The sequence below is a fragment of the Paroedura picta genome, chromosome 1 (assembly GCF_049243985.1).
Source record: "Paroedura picta isolate Pp20150507F chromosome 1, Ppicta_v3.0, whole genome shotgun sequence".
Classification (NCBI taxonomy): domain Eukaryota; kingdom Metazoa; phylum Chordata; class Lepidosauria; order Squamata; family Gekkonidae; genus Paroedura; species Paroedura picta.
In genome coordinates, this window is record NC_135369.1 from 122,536,862 (window position 1) to 122,553,771 (window position 16,910).

General features: G+C 42.0%; 1 protein-coding gene across 3 annotated transcripts; it reads right to left on the minus strand.

Annotated features, from left to right (window-relative positions):
- Positions 1 to 2,064: 2,064 nt before the first annotated feature.
- On the minus strand, positions 2,065 to 8,462 carry GTF3C6 (general transcription factor IIIC subunit 6). 3 transcript variants are annotated; one of them, XM_077302030.1, is made up of 6 exons: positions 8,119 to 8,462; positions 5,395 to 5,475; positions 4,052 to 4,115; positions 3,498 to 3,542; positions 3,256 to 3,366; positions 2,065 to 2,884 (listed from the first exon to the last, which is right to left on the minus strand). In XM_077302030.1, the coding sequence occupies exons 1-6, from the start codon at positions 8,173 to 8,175 to the stop codon at positions 2,583 to 2,585; spliced, it is 660 nt and encodes a 219-aa protein (XP_077158145.1). In that variant the 5' UTR covers positions 8,176 to 8,462; the 3' UTR covers positions 2,065 to 2,582. The 3 variants fall into 3 exon arrangements, with proteins under 3 accessions (XP_077158145.1, XP_077158135.1, XP_077158155.1); XM_077302020.1 differs by having other exon boundaries at positions 3,256 to 3,369; positions 8,119 to 8,460; XM_077302040.1 differs by having other exon boundaries at positions 3,256 to 3,369; positions 8,010 to 8,173.
- Between the last annotated feature and the right edge of the window lie 8,448 nt (positions 8,463 to 16,910).

Below are 16,910 nucleotides of genomic sequence, written 5' to 3' on the forward strand. Positions count from 1 at the left end.
CACCACCCAACCTACAAATAGGAGCTTCCGGGAGTAATCTCGCCTCCGTTGATGTCGCAGGGGGCATAAATCGCTTACACGAAAGACTGTTCCGGGGAATTCAAAGCCCGCGAGGAAACAGACCTGGCATTCAGGTTTGCGCGGGGAGTGGGAGGCTTAGTAGGCTTTACCTTGCTACTTATAGGATTTTTTCGTAGTTGCTCAGGAAGGGAATTGATCCTGGAGACTATGAATGCAAGCCACCAAACGAATACGGAAAAGCCCTTAAGCGTTTGGTAGGCTAATCATGTTCCATGCAAAAATGTGTACAGAAACCCAGGCACGTACAACAGTGTTCTCGGGTGCCCCATGGTTATTTGCTGGAGCCTTTTGGGATTGGGAGTCTGGGATTTCAGTAGACCCCCGTCTGGATTTGTCAGTCTGTTTTGAACAGTGTAGTATTCTGAATGATAGTATTGTCAACTGTGAACAATCTTGAAAGAATCCTGCAAAAAGAGGAAGAGAAGGCAGGACCTGGGGGTCGGGACCCTTTTGCGGATCAAACAACCCTTTCACAGGGGTCACGGGAGGGCGAGCGGCTTGGCTGGGGGGGGGGCAGCATCTACACAACAGTCATACAGGGTAGATCAAGATAGAGCATTCATCTGTATGGAGCAGCAGAAAAGAGCGAGATCGGCATGGTGGGACAAGAGGCAGAACTGAACTGAGAAACCCTGGGGGGAAAAAACAATGTATATGCAATCATGAACAATGGATCTTCACACCATTGGTCAGCTTCGGTTTAATTTCTGTGAAAAAACACTTGTGTAATTTTATGGCTGGGGATCACAACATGAGGAACTGTATTAATGGGTTGTGGCATTAGGATGGTTAAGTATTTGAGTTTCATCTTCAGGATCTGGCCTTCTAAGGAGCAGTCAGGGCTGATCTCTAGGACTGACTGGTTTGTTCGCCTTGCAGTCCAAGGGAATAGTGTATTAAATGGGTTGAGGATAACACTAGAGTCACAGATAACACAACACACATTTATTTAGTTTGTAAGCATGATATGTCTTGAAATGCCTTCCCACAGTAGTCTGACAGTTGACCTAATTACCAGAGCTGGGAGGTGTGCTACAGTTAAAGGTTACAAATGTTGATACTCTTTCAGTAAGTCATATTTAAAAGACAATAACTAGATGGCTTTTACAATTCAGTTTTCATTGGAACAGCATCCAAATTCTGTCTATCTAAAACAATACATTACAGTTTCTAGTGGACCTAGTCAGGATATCTCCTATATCTTTTCCTTCCTAAACCCAGATCCTGTTTTTCAGTTGGTTGTTGACAGTTATTTTTTCCTTTACTATCTGAATCCAATTGGTCTGTTCTGAAGAAGAGGGTAGGATTTCTTCCTGTACATTACCCCGAATTTTTCCATTAAGTTTTTGGCACAACCAATAAGCCCCCTTCTTTTATACAAAGTAACCCAAAAACATGCTTAATTGGAATGAAGAGAGGTTTTTGCTTATCCCTGTGTCTATCTCCTTCTTTCTTCCTTGTCTCTTGTGTCGTGTCGGAGTCAGATTACCTTTATTGGCATAAAAGAAAAATTGAAGAGTTGGTTTTTATATACCGCTTTTCTCTACCCAAAGGAGACTCAAAGCAACTTACAGTTGCCTTGCCTTTCCTCTCCCCACAACAGATACCCTGTGAGGGAGGTGAGGCTGAGAGAGCCCTGATATTACAGCTCAGTCAGAACAGCTTTATCAGTGCTGTGGAGAGCCCAAGGTCACCTAGCTGGTTGCATGTGGGGGAGTGCAAAATCAAGCCCGGCTCGCCAGATTAGAAGTCTGCCCTCTTAACCACTACACCAACCAGGCTGAAAATGGCAAAGCATAAAACTAAATTTTTTAACAATTCCAGTTACAGATTCCAAAACTCTGGTTTCTCTTCAGATCACATAAATTTTTCACCTGGTGTGATGGAATAGGACCAGCAAGGCACAAGATAAAAAGGAAGGAGCGAGAACCATGTCTGCTGTCTTGAGCTCGCTCAAGAAATAAATACACCAAACAAGTAAAACTAAGTATCTGAGAACAGCGAAAATGTATTTTACAAACAAGTGGACAATTCTTTGCAAATTTATTTGTGTACATAGAATAAAAAATGGGTTAACATCAATTTTTCATCAATCTTCTGGTCTTTGCAATTCTGAGGAAGTGAGATGTCATAAGATAACAAAGCTGCATTCCAGAAAGCCCTAGAAAGCATGCTCAGAGGGTAGCATATGACCAACTGGCTTTTTTCCCCTCTGAATTGCAGCTTCCAGCTGTGCAAAATGCTAATGAAACTCACTTGAATTTTAAAAAATAGCTGGTGTTGCAATATAGTTAGGTAGTGGTGGGCTACTTGTAGAAAGAAAAGTCAAAAGCTTCATGGGGCATGCACTAGGTACACAGTTATCCAGATCCTAAATTGCCATATAAGATTCGGATTCAGCTTTCCAGTTAACTATGTACAGAAGTCAGAGAGATGCCCCTGAAACTTACAATGTATTAATTACCTCTCTTAGTGATAATCTCTAAATTACTGACTTCACATCAACAAGAAGAATCATTTAAGGTAGTATCCTGAATATTCAAGGAAGGAGAATCCACTGCTTCAGGGCTAGTGTTATCCAAGTTCTGGACAGAGTCGTCAATTTCAACACTAGGCTGAATCTCAGGTTCAAAGTTCTCCTCAAAGTTTGCTTTGTCACTGGCTTCTCCTTCAGATTCTTCAGCCAGTTTGCCTTGAGACTCAGCCATCTCCTCTTCTTTTTCATACAAAAAATTGCAGATCATGTTCGGTCTGCTATATGGGAAATCTTTGTCCTTAAGCTCTAGCCATTCCACTCCGCCACCTGTCATAGAAAGAAAGGTGAGTGGCAAGATTTTGTTATAAAAGATATATTTGTTTATACGAAACCCATCACTGCTTAGATCCTCGCTCAATTTCAATATCAAGAGTGCAAACTCCTCAGGAAACTGACTAGCATTTTTTTGCTTATGTTAATAAATATAAGGTGTAGAACTGAATTCCATTATGATCACTGAAAGGATAGAGTAAACCTGCAAAGTCCCTGTGGGGAGGAGAGAAGAATGGGAGAATTCTGACAGAATAGGATGTGGGAGAAGTATATGGAATATAAGAAACCTACAAGTATAGTCAGAGGGTTCTAGACTGAAGATTATTTTATAGACTGAAGATAATTTCACAAAGTTAAAATTTCACCTGTGTTTTCTTCTCCTTCCTTTTTCTCACTGAGGAGTGTCCGTGTCATATTCAGTTTCTTCATTGTGTGGTACTTGTATTTTAGCTCTAATTTTTGGTTTCCTTCTGCATCTACTGTAAACAAAATTATTACAGAATATTTTAAGGTGGTATGCTAATTGTTTGAAAGTTTAAAAGTTTAACAGACTGGCAATCATCTCTAAGCCTCTGAAAAATTTGGATACATATAATGCATTACTTACCATGATCGTGGTTTTCTTCAAACACCACACAGGTACCAAGGGTATCTGGAGGCAACAATGAACAGTTTTTTAAAGGTACACACTTCTTTTTACAGGATCTAACATTCAAAATAGCCACATTTGTTAAGTCAAATAGAAATGTAGCGAGATTAGCCTCTATACAGTTAGGAAGCCAATGAATAATGGCCAGGATCCATATAGTTGTTTTGGATCACACAAGGTACTTAAGTTACCTCAGAGGAATTTAACTTTTTTCCTTTATTAGCTGGCCCGAACATATATTGCAAAACATTTTTGAGATTCTTCTCAGCTTCAGAACTGATTTGTACCAGACTTAAAGCTTAGAACTGAAAGTTGTAGCACTGGCTTTTAGTTCTTTCATTATATTTAGCTTTTATATTTCAGAAGTATTGATTTTATTAACCTTGGAAAGATTTTTCATAGAAAAGAATTAGAGATTACCAGTAACCACAACACTGGCCTTATTGAACAAGTTACACAGTTCTTTGCATTGAAATTAGTAATGAGTAATTAGCTCATAACATTTATCTTACCTTCATACTCCCCAGCAAAGACATATCTGTCTACTTGCAAAATGGGCCTCTCTGTATCTATTCCCTGCAAAGAAGGGGCAACCAAGAACAAAGCAATACTATCATGGTCAGATGGTGTGCACTTCCAAAACAAATCTATTTACAAGAAAGAAGCAAATGTTAATTATTTCCAAGCAAGTTTTGTATTTAAAGACTAGGCTAGGCCTACTGAAAACTCTAAAGCTCACTGAAGGACATTTTGGATAAATTTTCTGCTTGAGTACATACACATATACTGTGCAAAGTACATACATGCCTATTTTGCCATGCATATCCACAATGGGAACCTACGACTGGCCAAAGCTCAACAGGTATGTTGTCAAGTCACAGCTTACTTTTGGCGATCCCAGCAAGGGCCTTTCAAGGTATGTGACAAGAACAGGTGCTTTAAGAATGAATGAATTTTATTACAGTCATTTAGACCAAACTGCAGTTGAAATACCAAATAGATACAATAAACTATGTAAATCAGTGAAATATAAACTGGTAAGTAAAAATTTAAAATTCATGTTATAAATTGTAAAGATACTATATATGTATATCTTCTACATATATAAAAACCCTATAAAAAGACTGGGCAGCTTAATGGTGGCAGCAAATAATTTGGCAATACAGTTAATGAATTATTTTAGTTGCTTAGGAGCTTCTTCACCTTTCCCCCTGATGAGAGGCCTGAATATCTCTCCAGTAATGGTTGAATTAATGACCTTGGATAATGTTATGTATAGAACAGTGAAACAAAAAATGTTCCCATGCTGACGTGGAAACACATCTACTGGCACACACCCTGTAACAGAAATGATAATGGACATGATGTCCATTGCCCCACCCCAGGGAGCACAGCAGTAGCTGGAGGCTGGCAGGCCTGGAATTGAGCCCCACTTGCTGTGCTGCCACCACCCGTCTCAGCCATCAGGAGAGCAGTGACAGCCTTGGAAGACAGGCAACAGACTGTGCCGCCATCTGTATTCCACAGCTGGTCCCACCCTCAAGAGTGTGGGCATGGCCTCGGAAGACAGACAGTGGGGGTGGTGGTACAGGAAGTGGGGCTCAGCACCAGGTCTCACCAGGCGCTGCCACATAATAACTGAGAATCTGATGGTCAGTCAGGGACAATCTGATGGCACAGGGACAATGCCTCTGCAAAAAAGGAATTTTCTTATAACAGCCCTCCAAAATAACTGAGGGCAAAACAAAGCATAGTCTGAAGCTCACGTCCTGAATAAATCTTTGTTGGTCTTAAAGGTGCTACTGGACTCTGATTTTATTGAGAAAAGTTGTGAGTTATTATTAATCACACTTACCAAAATCTTGCATCTGTTCTCACATTTCTCCAGAAAATCCGAATCAATTATACCTGACAGTTCTACCATGACTAGTTGTTCCTGAAAAGAAAGTTTATGGCCATTTAAAAGAAGGCATTTATAGGCTCCCTTTCAATCCTGCAGATGGGATCAACACCAACACACCAGGCTCCTATCTCTATGCTGCATCTGCTTGATGCTCATACTTGCAGCCATGTTTGTGATGCTATGGAAGACCAAGCCATCCACAACCACCGCTACCTGTCGCTTGTACAGAAAAGTACTTGATGGTACTACCATTTTAGTGATGAGTTGATTAATGCTATTTCCTTCCGCTGGTTCCTAGGCCAAGGAAAAGCAGTGATTCTCCAATATCTCTTACACAGAATAAGGAATTATGGAGAAAGCTACCATTTTAAAAAGTACTCTGTCCACTAGGTTGAAGTTGGTACACTGTTATTCCTAAACTGTCTGCAGTACTTCAAACAACTTGAAGAAAACTACTGTGACATCTTTCAGAAGGAACACGATGCTACCTCAGTTCTGTATGGGTTACTGCAAATCCTGTACCATAGAGACATATTGCAGTGCAAATGATCCATTAGTAAATAAAATGTTATTTTTTCCCACTCCTTCAACAGGAAGGGATCAAAGCTCAATGTGTTAGTGCTTTGCAGGCAAAAAAAGAAAATTAGGTTCTGTTTTTGGCATTTGCAGTTAAAGGCTTTCTGGTAGCAAGGCATGGAAAGATTCCTACTCAAGACCTTGCACAGTGTTGCCACAGAAAACAGTATTGAGGCAGACTGAATAATCACCAGATAGCAGAAAAGAAGCTTCATGTGTTTAGCACATGCCTATCAAAGTCCATTTTAGTGAATGGGGATCCATGAGCTTAAATAAGTCTGTTTAAGAAATATGAAGAGTTTATTTATGTGTTTGTTTTATTAATGTCTTTGATTTCTATACTGCCCCACACTATGACGTCTTGGGGTGGTGTATACTGAATAGCGGAACTAGTACATTTAAAACATGTATAACAATAGGAACAGAAGGTGTAATAAACAAGAACAGGTGAACAGCATTCAAAACTTGGGACACTGTGCACAGGGTAATAGATGAGGACAGAGGGGGGAGACAGCAGCTGGGCAGCAGCTTTAGGCTGGGATGTGTGGTGTGTTAAGAGTTGCTTGACAGGAGGCTGGGTTTGAGGGAGGCCCCTGGGACTGGTCTCAACCAAAAGCCTGGTGGATGAGCTCCATTTTACAGGCCCCATGGAACTGTTTGAGTTCAGATAGGGCCTTAATTTCATTGGTGAGCTGGTTCCACCAGGTTGGGGCCATGGAGAAGGTGGCCCTGGCTCTGGTTGACATATAAAGGTAAAGGTAAAGGTATCCCCTGTGCAAGCACCGAGTCATGTCTGACCCTTGGGGTGACGCTCTCTAGCGTTTTCATGGCAGACTCAATACGGGGTGGTTTGCCAGTGCCTTCCCCAGTCATTACCGTTTACCCCCCAGCAAGCAAGCTGGGTACTCATTTTACCGACCTCGGAAGGATGGAAGGCTGAGTCAACCTTGAGCTGGCTGCTGGGATTGAACTCCCAACCTCATGGGCAGACAGATTCAGACAGCAAGTCGCTGTCTTACCACTCTGCGCCACAAGAGGCTCTGGTTGACATATAGAGAACTGATAAAAGCTACTCTGAGTGGGACTGTGGGGTAGGTTTATTCTAAAGATGCACAGGGACACTCTTACTCCACAGTTAAACCCAACCTCACTGGCACCTTAAAGATGAAAAGTATTTATTCCAAAATCATTAAGCTCTGATTCACAAAAACGGATGCTAAATAAAGCGTTGTTATTTCCATGGAACCACTGGATTTATACTATTTCATTTAATTTTGCTGCAAAAGCCTTAGGAAGCAATCCTAGGCAAGTCTACTCAAGGTGTGCAGGAAGGGGTTAGGATCAAGATTAGGAAAGTCCTGGAGATTGGGTATGGCAGCGGAGAAGAACAGAGACCTCAGTGGGGTACAATGCTATAGAGTCCACCCTTCAACGCATCCATTCTACCCAGGAGAATTGATCTCTGTAGTCTGGAGATTAGCTGTAATTCCAGGGGATCCCCAGGTCCCACCTGGAGGCTGGCATCCCTAATTCAATAGACTGCCCCATTTTCAGTGTGGAATTGTTTATTGGATTACACTGTGTAATTTTAGGATTACACTGTGTAAAAATGTCACCCCTCTACAGAGTTTACAGTAGAGTAGCAACATTACAAATTACCAAAGGCTAAAGTCCTATGCCCCTTTTTATATAGGACTAAAAAACCTCAAGAATCCCAACAAAATGTCCTTCCCAGCAAATGCACACAGCATCAGGCCAAGCTAGGACTGCTGCAGGGTACAATACGATAGAGGCCAACTTGCGAAGCGTCGATTTTCTTCAGCGACTTCTGGGAAGTCGCTAGCTACAACCCAGAGAATGGCAATACTGTTCGTCTTCCCAAACCCCCGCCTTCCCAAAGCTCCATCCCCAATCTTCAAGGATTTCCAAATCCTGAGCGGGCATCCCTAATACGCTTTCCCCAGCTCTGTCAAAAAAGACAAAAGTGAAACCTGCAAGATTGGTTCATTCCCGCGGCCTCGCTGCAGCCAGGGGCCGCTGCGCCATTCCAGCGCACCGTCGGGACGTCCCGCGACAGCGCCCACAGCAGAGGCCTCTTACCTCTACTTCTCCCGCAACCCCTTCGGGAAGCGCCTCCGCCGCCGCCGCCGCCTCCATCTCTGCCGCGACTCAGCCAGCGTCACGTGACCTCCCCTCCGCCATTTTACGCCGGGCCGTTTCTTTGCAGGCCGCGAGGGCGGCGCCTCTGCAGTGCCGCCGAATGAGGCAAGGACGCCTCGTCAGAGCGGCGCCTCCGGGCGGGCAGCGGCGGTCCCTTCTCGGGTTCCTGAAGACGCGTGTCGCCGACTCGCCCCGTGCGCATACACATTTCTTTTGTTTTCAGCGTGGCATTGATCGGGCCTTGATTTTGGGCTGCCAGCTCTGGGGTGGGGAAAACCTGGAGACGTTGAGGGTGGAGCCTGCAGAGGGAGGGTAGGGACTTCAATGGGGTGCTGTCCAGGGCTCCTTCCCAAGGCCTTTTCTCTTGACTGGGGATGTGATTGCGGGGGAGTCCCAGGTCCCTCCTGGAGGCTGGCACCTCCGTAACTACAAATCGAAAACCTCCCAGATTTTAGCGCATTTCACGAAAAGTCTGACTTTATATTTTCGAGAAAGAGTATGGGCTATAATGAAGTCACCCGCTTTTCTAACAGAAAATAATTGAAGGAGTAAACAAAATTAAACCTGAGAGGATACATCAACTTGATGAATTAACAAGACTGAAAAATAAACACAGAAAATTAAGTTTAATTTCCTCAGCAAGATGAACTTCACTGAAGACAATCTCTTCCTATGGCTGCAGAGAGATCACAGGATCATTGATGCTCCTTCTGCCTTATTTCCATGCTGAAAAAAGTAGGAAAATAGCATGGGAGGGAGGGAAAGGAGCACCAAATTGCTCTGGTTGTGATGGGTTGGCGATAAAAGAAATGATTTACAACCTTCTAATTGACCATACTGGAATGTCAAGTCTAATGAGCCTTAGGAAGTCTGAGCAACAATAAGCTGCTAGTGGAGGTGACACAGCATTCTAGTTGAACTATTCAAAATCTTAAAAGACGATGCAGTAAAAGTGCTACACTCAATATGCCAGCAAATTTGGAAAACTCAACTATGGCCACAGGATTGGAAAAGGTCAGTTTACATTCCAATCTCAAAGAAGGGCAAAGCCAAAGAATGCTCAAACTACCGGACCATTGCACTCATTTCTCATGCTAGCAAAGTTATGCTCAAAATCCTACAAGCTAGGCTCCAGCAATATCTTCCAGAAGTCCAGGCAGGATTTTGAAGAGGCAGAGGAACTAGAGATCAAATTGCCAACATACGCTGGATCATGGGGAAAGCTAGGGAGTTCCAGAAAAACATCTACTTCTGCTTCATTGCCTATGCTAAAGCCTTTGTTTGTGTGGAGCACAACAAATTGTGGCAAGTTCTTAAAGAGATAGGAATACCAGAGCATCTTATTTGTCTCTTGAGAAACCTGTATGCAGGTTAAGAAGCAACAGTGAGAACTGGGCATGGAATCACTGATTGGTTCAAAATTGAGAAAGGAGTTCGGCAAGGCTGTATACTGTCGCTTTGCCTATTTAACTTGTATGCAGAGCACATCATGAGAAAGGCAGGGTTAGATGAATCACAAATTGGGATCAAGATTGCAGGGAGATATATCAACAACCTCGGATATACAGATGATACCACTCTAAGAAAGGGAAGAGGAACTAAAGGGCCTCTCTTGATGCGGGTAAAGGAGGAGAGAGCAAAAATTGGCTTGAAACTTAACATTAAGAAAACTAAGATCATGGCATCTGGCTCTCGCAATTGCTGACAAATAGATGGGGAAGAAATTGAGATAGTGACAGATTTTATTTTCCTGGACTCCAAGATCACTGCAGATGGTGACTGCAGCAAAGAAATTAAAAGACGCTTACTCCTGGGGAGGAAAGCTATGGCAAATCTAGAAAGCATCCTAAAACACGGAGACATCACCCTGCCAACAAAAGTGCATCTAGTCAGGGCTATGGTCTTCCCAGTTGCAATGTATGGCTGTGAAATTTGGACCATAAGGAAGGCCGAGCACCAAAGAACTGAAGCTTTTGAACTCTGGTGCTGGAGAAGACTCTTGCGAGTCCCTTGGACTGCAAGGCGAACAAACTGGTCAGTCCTAGAGTAGATCAGCCCTGACTGCTCCTTAGAAGGCCAGATCCTGAAGATGAAACTCAAATACTTTGGCCACCTCATGAGAAGGAAGGACTCCCTGGAGAAGAGCCTAATGCTGGGAGCTATTGAGGGCAAAAGAAGAAGGGGACGACAGAGAATGAGGTGGCTGGATGGAGTCACTGAAGCAGTCAGTGCGAACTTAAATGGACTCCAGGGAACGGTAGAGGACAGAAAGGCCTGGAGGATCATTGTCCATGGGGTCACGATGGGTCAGACACGACTTCACATCTAACAACCACAACAAATTGACCATACAGTTTTTTGCAAATTGACATTAGTTCCATATTGGAGACCAGGATCTGATATATATTTCTTCTTTGTATTGAGAAAAAATTATTTGTTTAGCTAGGTTTTGCTATGTGACCTTTTATCTACAATGCAATATAGAGGAAATGGTTTATAAAGTGCTTTTCAGATACGCTAAAAAATTATGTTATGACCAAAATTGTCATTAACTTCTGCATCTAATAGCTTAACACAAACTGATGCCCAAGACAGAAGGTTGTTTAGGAATATGCTGTGTAGTATAAATTCAAAGGATAAGTGTTTACCTAGTGACCCTGCCATTTTTGAGGTATGATATCAAGGGCTTCAGGGCTAGCCTGGAGACTTGGGTGCGGTGGACCTAGAGATGATGGAGGCGGTGTGGCCGTTGTCTGCACACAGAAGGTTTGCCACCACCTGCGTCTGCATAGGCTGCCACCTCAGCCACAGCCTTGGCCTCCTCCACCAGCCACCCCCATCTCTTCTAGCATGCTACCTGGGGTGGGACTATGGACATCACATCCGTACTCACATCCATTTTAGTGGGCATGCTAGAAGATGTGTTCCACACAAAAAATTCTACATTACTCTTTGTTCTTTGCACAGGTTTTTGAGAATGAGTCTGTGACTGTCTTATTTTTGCTGCAGGTACAATAAAACATGAAACGTTGATTCTGGCATGTCTTTGTGTGAAGTTACACCAGAGAAAGGACACTATTAGAGTCCTACAGGGCTAGTCTATGAGTTGTCTTGTTCATGTTCAGAACCATGTGGGACTGTATTGGTACCCAGACAATTAACCAAACATACCTTGCTGAGTGGGAGGGCCAATCTCAGCCTTGTCTGTTACTCAGAGCAAAACAAGCCAAAAATCTCCTGCCCTAGTAGTTTTGCTTTATTATTGTAACCATAATGGTATGGCCTGGAAATATTTCTACATCTTATTTTCTAGAGTCACTGTGACAATGACAACTTTTACAAATTCAAGATGCGATACTGCTAATTTTTAGTGAATTTCAAACTCTTGAGATACAATAGCATTTAGCCTTACACTCTATATTAATGCTCCCTTAAGGGAAGTCCTGTTGCCTAATTTCTTTTAGTTTATCCAACAGGGAAAGAGGAAACTGAATTGGGTCATACTACATTAACTACTCTCCAGTTAGCAGGTAAGTAGCTAAAAAAACACAGTTGTTCATAGCTGGCAATATGGACCTTATAGCTAGTAAATTCTTCCCCATAAAGAATTCCCCTTATGTGGATCCAAGAGGTAAGTGATGCTCTGTGTGCCTTCCAGATAACCTGCAGTCTTCTGCTACTGTTTATGTAAGAAATGGTAGTTTGGCTTAAGCTGATCACATGATTGATAAGGTTTCCAACAGCCTGGCCATTTAACACAGGTATAGCAGGATTATTCACTAGGTAATATTATTATGGAAAATTCCACATGTCCATTTCTTCACATTAAACCTGCAAGTGCAAGACATTTTTCTCCAGGTTGCTTGTAGCCTTAAGAACTTGCTGCTTCAGCTTGTCATCTGATTTTTATCATTGAGTCAGGTTGAGCAAGCTGGTGCATATTTGACCAAGATGAAAATTATTGTTGCTATGTTGGCTGTTTGGATTTTATAGAACAGATATTGTGTTATATGTTACATGCCATTAAGTCACTTCTGAGTTATGGCAGCCCTATGAATTAGTGACCTCCAAAATGTCCTAAGATCTTTGCTCAGATCTGGTAGACTGGGACCATGGTTTCTTTTACGGAGTCAATCCATCTTATGTTGGATTTTTTTCTTTTCCTGCTCCTTTCAACTTTTTCTAGCATTATCTTTTCAAATGAGTCTTATCTGTTCATAATAAAACCAAAGTGGCCTCAGTTGTTGGATTTTAGCTTCTAGGGAGTCTTGATTTGGTCTAGAACCCACTTATTTGTCTGTCAGTCCATGGTATCAGTAAAACTACTCCAACACGTCAAATGAATCTACTATGGCATGGATTATCTTGATATTGGTTGACTGTGACACATTCTTTTTCTTAAGGATCTTTTCTAGCTTCTTCATGACTGCCTTCCCCAGTCTCAATCTCTTTCCTATTTATTGGATGTAGTCTCCCTTTTTATAGATAATGGAGGCAAGGAATAGAAAATCTTGGACAGTTTCCATTTTTTAAATAATCAACAATCCCCAGTAGTCATTATTTTTGTCTTCTTTTGTCTTCTTGATATCCATCTGAAATCCTTTGGTACTTTCTGCTTTAATCTTAATCAGTAGTTGTTTGGGTCTTCAGTATTTTCTGCCAGTAATAATGTTTTCTCCATATCTCAAATTGTTAATATTCTACCAATTTTCACTTCTCCTTTATCAAATCTAATAAATCTTTATATGGTCTGCATACAGATTGAACAGATTAGGCAGATAAAATAAATCTTTGCCTGGGGAGAAACTCTTTGGAAAGGCGCAGTACCACCTTGCCAGGAAAAAAACTCCATATAGGGAGAGTTGGATCTCAGAGCTGTGAGCTCTTCCATGAGTCTGGCTGAGGTGACAGCTACCACAAAGGCTACTTTCATAGCCAGAGCTGCAAGGGACACTGATCCCAGAAGCTTGAAAGGTGGAGATGTGAGTTGGTAAGACTATTTGTAGGGACCACTGTGGAATCCACTTAGGCAGAGGAGGGTACAAATTTGTTAAACCTTGGAAGAAATGATAGGACATCTTATGAGAGGAAATAGAGGAACCTTGCACCTCTACGACCGTTTATGCACTGGAGGTTTCATGCTGGGCTGCAGGCTGGAGTTTTAGTCATGGCAGGTTGCCCCACCTCTTCCTGCACCCACATGGGGGAGCATTTGGCCTGGTGCACTTCATCAGACCCCGATCTGTGCTCCTGACAGGGGGTGGGGCAGTGAAGTTCCCAGTGCATAAATTGTCTACATGAAACACAGCCAAATTAGTTTGGTGTATGTGAAGTGATGCCACTAATGGCCCAGCTTTTGCTAAGGACAAAAGGTAATAAAGAACTAGGGGATGGGGACAAGTAAAGAGGCAAAGGCCCCTCTCAGCAGCCCATGCTTGGAACTTATCTCACATTAAAGTGTAGGCATGTCTTGTAGAGGGTTTACAGGATTGAAGTAACACCTCTCAAACCCCAAGAGATATTTATCTCCCCGATTTGCCGGGCTGAGAGATGCAGATGGGCAATATCCAGATATGGGGGGAGGGGGATTCTGAAGAAGGGTAATACACTCGCTCAAACTTTGGAGGCGTAAAGGGAACTATGGTTGGCGAGGCCATGCGGGAGCTATCAGGATAACGTCTGAACTGTCAATTGTCCAAGTTTCCTCAATTACTTCAAAGGACTATACGAAAGAAGCCAAAACAAAATATTACTTGCAGGACACCTCTGTAAAGAAATGCACACAAGAACATCAGAAGCAGTTAAATTGGAAAATCACAATTCAAAATACAGATGATGCCACATCATCTTAAAAGCCGAGTAAAGCATCAGGACCAGATGGATGATCGGTGGAGTTCTATAAAAAGTTGAAGCATGAATTAACCTTGCCCCTACAAAAAATAATTAATGAAATCATTGAGGGTGATGCTAAAACATATCCAGAAACCTGGCAATGAGCACACATATCATTAATCCCCAAAGAAGGTGCAGACACACAGGTACCAGTGTCTTATAGGCCAATATACTGTAGATTATAAGATACTTACAAATATCCTGGACAAAAGACTCATGACGTGTAGAAGTCAACCACAATGACAAACGGGATTCATATCAGGAAGACAAACTGTAGATAAACTGGAATGTGTCCAGAGGGCAACAAAGATGGTGAGGGGTTTGGAGACCAAGACATACGAAGTAAGGTTTGGTAAGCTTGGTCTGTTTAGCCTGGAGAGGAGATGACTGAGAGGGGGTCTGATAACCATCTTCAGGTATTTAAAAGGCTGCAATATAGAGGATGGAGCAGAGTTGTTCTCTCTTGCCCCGGAGGGATGGACCAGAACGAATGGGCTGAAATTAATTCAAAAGAAATTCTGTGTAGACATCTGGAAGAAGTTCCTGACAGAGCAGTTTCTCTGATGGAGAGGCTGATTCTGTGAAGGCTCAAGGGGGTGGCAGGTTATGGTGGATAAGCAATAAGGTTTTGAATATCCTGCACAGTGCAGGGGGTTGGACTAGATGACCCATGAAATCCCTTCCAACTCTTATTCTATGATTTTATGAAATGAAAGATAACATCCGCTTTGCTTTAAGCACTTTGGAGATTTAAAGCAAAGGAAACAGCTTGCATATTCCTAGATGCTGAAAAAGCTTTTGACAATGCCAGCTGGAATTTTCTGCTATTCTCCAACAGAACAAGCTTTGAGAAATGGATATACAGAATATATTCTAAACAAGAGGTGAGAATTTTGATTAATGGAATGGTGACAGAAGAAAAGATTCAGAACAAAGGAACAGGGCAAGGATGCCCACTATCTTTGCTTTTATTCAACATCTTACTGGAAGTAAGGTAAAGGTAAAGGTATCCCCCTGTGCAAGCACCGAGTCATGTCTGGCCCTTGGGGTGACACCCTCTAGCGTTTTCATGGCAGACTCAATACGGGGTGGTTTGCCAGTGCCTTCCCCAGTCATTACCGTTTACCCCCCAGCATGCTGGGTACTCATTTTACCGACCTCGGAAGGATGGAAGGCTGAGTCAACCTTGAGCCGGCTGCTGGGATTGAACTCCCAGCCTCATGGGCAAAGCTTTCAGACGGCTGCCTTACCACTCTGCGCCACAAGAGGCTCATCTTACTGGAAGTATTGGCTAACAAAATAAGAGCAGATGATAAAGTATTGAAACTTACAGCTGGAAAACAAGAATTCAAGATAAGAAGTTACACAATATATTATTAACATTAGACAAGCCTGGAGAATCAAGAGTGATGAATCGTTTAACAATTCCGGTCAAGTCTACAGTTAAAAAATCAAAGATTTTCCTATTCACAAATAATCAGAAAATAGAAGAAATGCAGGAAATGACAGGCTGCACTGTCAGCCTGTAAAAAAATAAATACCTGGGCATTCACCTAGACAAGGATCTCAAGAAAATAATTCAGAAGAACTACAGTAAGACATGGGGCCAAAATTAAGGAGGAACTGATTAGATTGTCAAAACTAAACTTGTTGTTGTCTGCAAGAATAGCGGCAATAAAAATTAAAGTGTTACCCAAAATGAATTTTCTATTCCAATCTCTTCCCCTGGACATCAAGGACAAAACACTCCAAAACTGGCTAAAAAAATATGGAATTATAAGCGACTCAGAGTTGCCTTCAGGATTTTACAAGATGACAAATCAATGGGAGGTTTAGGAGTACCTAACTTAAAGCTATACCACCACGTTACGGCATTAACATGGATTGTAGAATGGATTGATAATCCGCTAAAGAGATCTTATGCTAGAGATTAATTTTAAGCAGGATTTTGCATGACCTGCTCTGGCCTTGTGACTGAGAAATTTAAGAAGGAAACTCACCAGATAAGAGCAGCCCTTATGAAAATCTGGAGGAAATACAAAGGAAGAATAAGCCCCAAAATCGATTAAAATCATCGGTGGAAGCATATGCAGAAAAGAGCCAACAACAGAAATTAGGGGCATTGAGATATTTAGATTTATTATCATCCCAAGGACAGATAAAAGACTAGCCTCAGATACAGCAAGAACATGAAAACTTAGATTGGCTTACACACAGGCATTTCAAGATTGATGTCAGATTGTACTGACTTCAAAATGTTAAGTAAAAACACAAACCTCATTTATCAGGCTGAATTTATATATTCATTAAAATTAGAAACAAAATGAGCAAGTTAAAAGCAGAATTTTGGTCAGAAAATAGAAATGGGAGGCACTCTGGGGAAAAAATATCAAACTTACAAAATGCCCATGACTAAGGAAAGGGTGGTCTAAAATGTTTTATAGATGATATGTCACCCCCAAAGTTATTGGTAAATGTCACCCAATGCAGATAACAGGTGTTGGAGATGCCAAGAAACAATAGGTTCTTTCTACTATATGTGGTGGACATACAAGGTAGTTCAAAAGTTTTGGGGAAAATACATGGGCTAATGCAGAAAATTATGAAAGGTACATTCCTGTGTATGCTAAACACACATTGCTTCTACCTTCCAAATTTACAAAAAAAACCCAAAAGACTTTTTTTAATGTGACTGCTGCTGCTAGGTTAGAAGAAGTGACAAGGTGGAAACAGTAATCTCTTCCAGAAGTTGAAGAATGGCTGGATATGATGGGATAATTTCCATCGATGGCAAAACTGATGAGTCTGCTATGCAAAGCATCTCCAGAGAACTTCCAGCA

Excerpts from the sequence above, each read along its gene's own strand:
- GTF3C6 (XM_077302020.1), bottom strand. The coding sequence starts at position 8,175 with ATGGAGGCGGCGGCGGCGGCGGAGGCGCTTCCCGAAGGGGTTGCGGGA. Across the intron at positions 5,476-8,118 it reads GGGTTGCGGGAGAAGTAGAG|GAACAACTAGTCATGGTAGA; the intron begins GTAAGAGGCCTC and ends CTTTCTTTTCAG. Across the intron at positions 2,885-3,255 it reads GGAAGGAGAAGAAAACACAG|GTGGCGGAGTGGAATGGCTA; the intron begins GTGAAATTTTAA and ends TTTCTATGACAG.